The 8,136-nt window shown below is 48.8% G+C and overlaps 1 protein-coding gene across 1 annotated transcript in view; it reads left to right on the top strand.

Moving 5' to 3' along the window:
- Positions 1-1,093, top strand: part of uck2b (uridine-cytidine kinase 2b) — a 5,969-nt gene extending 4,876 nt beyond the window's left edge. The window contains exon 7 of the mRNA XM_037682142.1: positions 208-1,093. Coding sequence (XP_037538070.1) covers positions 208-344 — 137 coding nt within the window. The 3' untranslated portion in view covers positions 345-1,093. The remainder of the gene's footprint in view (positions 1-207) is intronic.
- Positions 1,094-8,136: the final 7,043 nt, after the last annotated feature.

Raw genomic sequence — 8,136 nt, 5'->3', positions numbered from 1 at the left:
GTCAGAATTTAGGTTGTTTTGTCCTTTTGGGTCCGTTTGTGATCTAATCTGACAAAATTACAACATTTTGATTGATGAATTTGATAAAAAGTGTAAGAACCAAGATCAAAAGAAAAGTTGTGGCCCATTAGAGTCATCAAAGCAGAACAAAGGTCAGTCGGTCGGTCTCGTTGTGTTTAAACTTTGTAAAACCATCTAATCTTGCAGTTGCCATCAACTTGATAGTACAGCACATCCAAGACATTCTGAACGGTGGACCCAGCAAGCGTCACAACGGCTGCACAAACGGACTCAGCACTCCGAGGCAGCGGCAAACGTCGGAGTCGAGCAGCCGCCCCCACTGACCTCATCTCACACCTCTCAACGGAGCAGAGAGGTGTCCTGCTGTAAATAAGGCCACCTGGCATCACTATTTAAGAGAAGACATGAACGAGTCATTGAAATGCCTCGTGTTATGACTGTTCTTGATCAGTTTAATTGTATTTGTAAATGTGGATTTGAATTTCTGTTTGGAGGACAAAGCTCTTATTTAAGGCCCATGGGTTAAAACTGATCCCACATTTTCCTCCTTAATATTTAATGTTTCCTGCTGCTCCATGGCACCTCTTGCCAAAAATAAAGAGAAAACAATTTTATTGTTTGATAAAACTTGAACTCCTCATGCCTGGAGCGTTTCACACGTGTTTGAAGGCTTGAAAACATCAGGGATGCAAACTAAGACTACACTGTACGGACAATCTTGTGTTTCTGTTCTCGGTGTTTGTCTTTAATCAGTGAAACTTGTGTCAGTACTGTTTGTCACATGAAGATGCACATCAGCTAAGGCCAACACCAGGTTTCCTCAGCTGCTTCCCAGAAATAATGATTTGGATTTATTTTATTATTATTTTTGGATTAAACACCTCTTTATCCACCGTCTCAGAAAGGCTGGAAATTTTTGATATATTCATGTTTGTATTTTCTAAAACAAACCTAAGAAAAATACTCTTACTGTACCTCTAAATTGAGATGCTAGCCAAACTAACTGATCCAGTATCGCATATTTAAACTCAGGTGATCTGAAATGTGATGGGAGGGTGTTCATTGCCACAGCAATAGCAGTCATTCCAGGTGTGTGGCAGAGACACCCCCCCCCCCCACCCCCCCCAATGGCTCAGAGGTCTCAACTTCACATGCACAGTATTTACACTAGGAACCAGTCTGGTCTGCTGAAGCTGGATCAGTCTTCTGTGTTTAATGCAGCTGAGTGAATTAGTTGGACTATGAAAGGAGCTGAGCTGTGATCTGTAAAACTGAAGCTGTCAGGTTTATTAATCATAAATAAACTGATGGTGATCATGTATTTGTCTCAAGTGATTACCGTAATTGTCTGTGTACAAGCCACTTCTTTTTTCTCACACTGGACCCTGTGGTTTTTGTTTTTTCATCATTTTATATTTTATTTTGACAGGCTTCCTGCTGCTGAATAACTTTTCTTTTGACAGCGCTGGGTGCTTGTATGGCTGCCCAGTGCCCACCTCTTGGGGACGGGTTTTTGTGACAGTGAATGCCTCAGGTAATCGCATGCATAGACGTCTATGTCTGAATCGTACGTCGTCGACATTGAATGTGGCAAAAGTGAAGCGACGGGAGAAGATGCCTCAACGATTCAGAGTGGCAACATGGAAAAAGCTGGGCAAGAGTCTTTTCCAAGGTTTATAACTTCAAATGTGCACACACACACAGCATTTCTATATAGTAGTCCTTTGCTACTTCACGGTTCACTTTTTGCACACTCGCTCTATTGCGATTTTTCAAAGTAAGATTGGACATGACACAAGTGACTGATGGATGAGCTTCGTGATTGGCATGGAATTTTATTTAAAATAAAAAAATTAAAATTACTTAGCACCTTTGTGTAGCCCACAGCTTTGGAGCTCCCTCTTACAAGTGATCAGCGGATCTCCACTCTGCCACGGAGAAGTATGCGTAAAGAGTCGAAGGCAAATGGCAGGGAGCTGAAATCATTCTGTGCTCTTTTTGAGTGTTTAGAAACATTGTTAGAATACATAACGTATAACGCAAATTTAAGACTGCTGGTGAAGATTCTCAGTCATCCAGGACATGATAAATTCAAAAAACGTTCAATACAAAAACAACTGGACTTTATTTGTAATGGAAGACGTTTCGCTCCTCAATGTTCCCATCAAGTGTGCAAAACGGATGGGTAATCAGTCTTAAAGTTGCATTATAGGTTTTTGAAAGTGGAAATCTGAGGCCTCCTCCTCTGTTAAGAGACGGCTTTTCCCTTTTTACTTCCTTGCTTCCTTCACCCCCCTCTCAAACCATCTGTGTTCTCGATCCAAAAATGTGCACATTTTGGATTTGGAAGAGGGGGCGTACCAAAGAGACCATCTTATCACAAGCAGAACGTTGGTTACTACTGTAACCCCAGATTCTATGAGTATAGGCGTAGCCCTTTAAGGCTGTCGCTGATGGTTTTTTTTCCCAATATGCGAAGCATTGCACTGAAAAATTTAGTCCACGCCCACCTGCTGTGTGGGCCCCACCTGGTCCGTATAAATTACGTTAAGAGCGGGTAATCGGCTCCCAAATAGCTTTTTCTTCAGCCATTTAGGAGCCAGTGAGGCCCAACGCTTAAAGGGCTACGCCTATACTCATAGAATCTGGGGTTACAGTACGTAACCAACGTTCTATTTCGTATAGGCTTCACCCTTTAAGGCTGTCGTCGATGGGTTAAGGGCAAAGCAGATGTGGTCCTCGCCTCACTGGGTCCATTCGAACACCGTTTGAAGCAGAAACTTGCCCAAAAAACGTCTTGTCACTCAGCTCCCCATGTACGTAATTACGCATTGCGTAATTATGTGAGCCATGCACAGACACATGTTGTGTAACTATGCGTTTTGAATACATGAACGCCCGGAAAACTTCAACGGGGAGGGAAAAAATCTGAAAAGAGCCATGAACCAACCAGTTTATGGCTGAACAGTATGAACAGATTAATAATAACAGGAGAGCTGATTATTAATCAAATGAACTGATTGGTAGCAATAGTCATGAACTGATTAGTGACAATAGAACCAAAATAACAGTCACAACTTGTGACTGATACCATCATCTCACACTGTAATGCATGCAGACAGATGTGAGTTAAACAGAGTTCCATGAAAACAACAATATTCATTCTCTTAGAGCACTAAGGACAGAATGTGTCATGGAACGAGCCGTCACATCACGTACATAAAAGCGAATGAATGAGCAGGGTGTTGACCACGCGGCCGCAGTGCAAAATGTCCTGCATTGACATACCATTATGCAAGGCAGTCGAAGATGCGATACCCCTGATCGAGTGTGCTTGAGGTTGACAGGAGGCTCTAAATCTAATGCTCTGTAGGCTTCAGAAAAGGCCTCACACAGCCAGTGTGACAAGTGCTGGGTGGATAATGGGAGACCTGCAGATGCATCTCTATAATGCACAAACAGATGTTGACGCATTGCAGCTGTGCACGCTATGTAGCACGTCAATGCCCGCACCGGACAGAGGAGATGAAAAGATGCTACTTCTTCTGATCTGTGTGGGGGGGGGGCCCTCCAACGATATCGCACGATATCGCTCTTGATTAAAAAGAGCTTGTGATGTTTTAGGCATAAAAGCTGGGTTTGGTCTTAAATCAGCTGAACTACCGTCAGCCTGAATTCTGAGACATGACGGAGCGGCAGAGAAGGCAGATAAATCACTTACCCTCTTAGCGGATGTTAAAGCCATCAGCAGGGCTGTTTTAAGAGACAAGAATTTAATTGGGACCTGATCCAGAGGCTCAAATGGCGCTTTGATCAGGGCTCGCAGGACCAGCGTTAAATCCCACTGTGGAACAAGTGGGCGTGAAACAGGCCTGCGTCTCTGTACACCTTTTAGAAAACGCTTCATCAGCGAATGATTAAAAGCTGCTCTGTCTCCGAGCCCTTCGTGGCAGGAAGAGATGGCTGCAGCGTACGTTAATTGTGCTGGACGCTAAATTTCTGTCCATCAGCTGCTGCAGAAAGGACAGCATGCCACCTAATGGACATGAGGTGGCCTCTACACCCTTCTCTGTACACCAGCGCTGAAAAGCTGTCCGCTTTGATGTGTACAGCGCTGTGGTAGATGCAGCACGTGAATCCTGGATTGTGCGCACTACATCCTGCGGGAGACACATCCTCTCTAATCGGATCCGCTCGGTGGCCAGACCCACAGGTGCAGGCCTATTTTTGGGTAACTCCTGATCACTCCTCCCACCTGGAGGAGAGTGTCCTCCCTCCCCGGCAGTTTCCACGGGTGCCCCGATAGCAGGCGTCGTAGAACTGGGAACCATGGTGTGTTCACACGCTCAGGAGCCACCAGGAGAGCTGTCAATCCCTCCTCCTGAACTCGGTTCAAGAACCGTAAAATCAAATGAGGTGGAGGAAACGCGTAAAGAAGCGTTTTGGGCCATGGGCTGTGGGCAACGCGTCCACCCCCTAGCGGTGGTTCGTCTTGCGGGCTCAGAGAAAACCATAGTTGACACTGAGCGTTTTCTCGTGTCGCAAATAGGTCCACGGCTGCTTTGCCAAATTTCTGCCACGTCTGAACCATCAGGTCTGGATGGAGAGTCCAGTCCACGTGACGTGGGCCGCCCTGGACATCACATCTGCCCCTTTGTTCAGAACACCAGGACTGTACACTGCTCTGATGGAGAGCAGATTAAGGTGTGCCCAACACAGTAGTTTTTGCGCAATGTGTAACATCTGGGCTGAGCGCACACCCCCCTGCCGGTTTATGTACGCAGCAGTCACCTTTTTGTCTGTGTGAATCAAAACGTGTTGATTCTGCAGCACAGGAGCAAAGTGTTGAATCACGTTCAGCACCGTGCGACACTCCAAAAACATTTATGTGGGCTAATGTGTGATGGGGCCACAGCGCCCCTACAGCTTGAGATAGGCATGTCTCCCCCCAACCTGACAGCGACGCGTCTGTGAAGACTGACACGTGTGACGTAGGTCTGCTGACGGGGACTCCCTCCAACAGAACCAGGGTGTTTCCCCAGTGTCAAAGGTCTACTCTCACGGAGGGAGGAACAGTGATCATCCGTCTCTTTTGTTTTATTGGATCCACACACGCGCAAACCACCTCTGGAGACGTCTCATGTGGAGTAAATCCAGCGGAACCAGTGTGTAAGCTGATGACATCGTTCCTAACAGCTTCATGGCGGAAACAGCTGTTACCACTCTGCCAGGTATTACGTGGCGGAGCTGGTCTTTTAGAGTGTCGATTCTTGTTTGTTATAAACGAGCCCTCGTGGTAGTTGAGTTTAGCTCCACTCCCAGATAAACAATTGTCTGGGCCGGGAGAATCGAGCTTTTCTTCCAATTTATGGCGAAGCCCAAATTTAACAGGTGTGATGTCAGCACCTGAGCCCGCATTGCTGTTACCTGTCTGGAGCGTGACAACAGCAGCAGGTCGTCCAGGTAAAATAAAACTCTCATCCCTGCTCTGTGTAACAGATGCAGGGCTGTCTCCACACACTTTGAGAACGTACGAGGCGCGAGGGAATAACCGAACGGCAGCCTGTTGTACTGATACTTCATCCCCTGAAAAGAGAAACGCAGGAATTTCCTGTGTTTTGGGATGATCGGTATGTGCAAAGTAAGCGTCTTCAGGTCGATGGAAACAAACCAGTCGTTTCTCTGGATGTTGTCCAACAGCTGTCTAGTTGTCAACATATGAAACGTTTGTCCATGATCGCCTTGTTGAAAGCTGACAGGTCCAAAAAGGGTCTCGTTCCTCCGGTCCGTTTGGGAACCAGGAAGTAACGTGAGTAAAAACCCTGTGTTTTCCTCTCCGTTGGGAACTTTGGAGATCACCTCTTTTACCAGAAGTTCTTGAACTTCTGCATTAAGGAATGAGATTTGGTCTGGTGATGACAGGACCGTCTCTACAATTCCTCAGAACGGAGGGGGTCGGGTTGCAAATTGCAACGTGTAACCCTAGCTTAACAACCTGGCCATCCATCTGTCTGGCGAGCATGTTTTTAGCTACTCCGCGTAACGTTCGAGGAGTGGACACACATTTAAGTGATGCATCACGTTTTGTACGGATGTCATCCAGTCCACCGCCTCGACTGCCGTCATGTGTCGCGGGAATGTGTTCCGTGTGACCCAAGGTGAGGCTTCTCGAAAGGGCTCTGAACGCACCTGTGTGCTACGTTCGGACCGCAGGTCCACCTTGTGTTGAGGAGAAGCGTGTGACAGCTGATGACGCTGCTGGGCCGCGCGTTTGACGCCACTGCGGTGAAAAATGCGTGTCGCCCTTGCCGCGAGCAGGGTCCTGCGCTGGGCTCGCTTTGCGATTCCGCATTTATGCTGACATGAGCGGACGGGCGCTGAGAAGCGGTGAACGCGACTTCATCTACGCCATGCCGTTTGAGTGAAGGCTGCGAGCTCCGCCGGAGCACGCGTTTTCTATGGTGGGACACGCGCCGCTCTCGCTGGGGCGAGATTCGTCACTGGGTTCGCTCAGCTGTCTCACGCTGATGCTGACGTGAGCGGCCGAGTGCTGAGGAGTGGTGAGGGAAGACTGCCCTCGCCGCGGCGTCACATGTTTGCTTCGGTGCGTTGCATGTCGCTCTCGCTGAGAGCGAGGTCCTCCACTGACCTGACCTGCGGTCCCACATTTATGCCGATGTGAGCCGGTAAACACTGGGGAGCTGTGTGTGCACCATCATTAACGCAATGCCGTTTGGGTGAAGGCTGTTTGCGTTGCGCGAGTGCGCGTTTGACATCGCTTGGGTGAAGATCGTGCAGCTCGGGTTGACTACGAGTTATTTCGCTTACCACTGTTGTGTTCTGTGAGCGTCTCGTCATGTCTGGAGTAACGGTGAGTTTGAAAAACCTTTATTTAAGGACACCGGCTCGTTTTTGTGGAGGATGTGTGCACAGCCACTGTGAGTTCATACGAGCTTACAAACTGGCTAAAAACAGACACTTTGATCATTGAATGATGTTTTATTTCAACATTGTATCATCTTTCCACACACCCTCCGCAGACCGTCATTTTGTATCTTTTCCCCCGTGAGCTCTGGGATTTGTTGGCCCAGGGCACCGTCTGCTGGGGATCTCTGGGAAAACGTTGGACACTCTGTTGCCGGGATGAAGAGAGCCGGTCTCTGACGGGCGGGGCTGCGGTGACGTTCAGCGAGATGGCCGTGGAACGTCTTGCCACCGGCTCATTTCGTGTGGAGGATGTGAGAGGGAGCCGCTGTCAGATCATCCGAGCTGACAGACTGGCTAAAAATAGACACTTTCATCATTAAATGATGTTTTAAACCTAACTCGTGTCACCTTCACACACATCCTCCGCAAAAAAACAGTCATTTGATCTGCCATTTGTTGTCCTAGAGTGCCATCTGTTGGCGGTCTCAGGGAAACGCTGAAAGCTCCGTCCTCCGGCTTCGATGCGGGCCGGCAGACAGCAAAAGAGGCGCACCAGTTGAGGATGACGTCAGCTGCCCTGCAGAGGGAGCGTACGTCTCTTCCCGCCTCTGAACGTGTACGCCAACAGCGTAACGTGTTGTTTGCTGTGGCCGTCTGAAATGCATGCTGGTGAGCTCGGTCGGAGAGCGGTGTCACCATCTGGGTTACGCTAACCGGAGGCGCGGGACGCTGGTCCACCTGGACATCTTGCTCCGAGAAAAGTCTCCGTCAGGCTCGGCTCCAGGGGGCACTGAGGGAATTTCCGCTCAGTGAAAACCCCTTTACTCTGGTGATGGGTGCGGACTGTGGAAGCCGGCCCCCCAATCTACCAGGAAAACGGCTGTGGCCTCGTCCCCATAGGACGTCCTGTTGGGAAAACCGAGGCCAGATGGGATCAGGACGGCGAGCCGGGATGGAGCCCAGAAAAAACCTTCCCGCCGGATCATCCGAACTGGCGGGAAAAGGCGCGGGACGTAAAAAAGGGTCCCTTCATGTCAGCGACCTCCTGGGTTACGCCAGGCAAAAACTCCAGAGAGTGCCGTCGGCCGGGAGCGGTGTGATTGCCGATGCGAAACGAGGTGGGATGAGGTGAGCATTCGTTCAGCCCCCTTCCACTGACACTATGCTCTCCAGGAGGGAATGAGCAGC

Source organism: Nematolebias whitei, chromosome 9 (assembly GCF_014905685.2).
Source record: "Nematolebias whitei isolate Nwh7 chromosome 9, NemWhi1, whole genome shotgun sequence".
In the NCBI taxonomy this organism is placed as follows: domain Eukaryota; kingdom Metazoa; phylum Chordata; class Actinopteri; order Cyprinodontiformes; family Rivulidae; genus Nematolebias; species Nematolebias whitei.
This window is presented reverse-complemented; position numbering and strand designations above follow the sequence as displayed.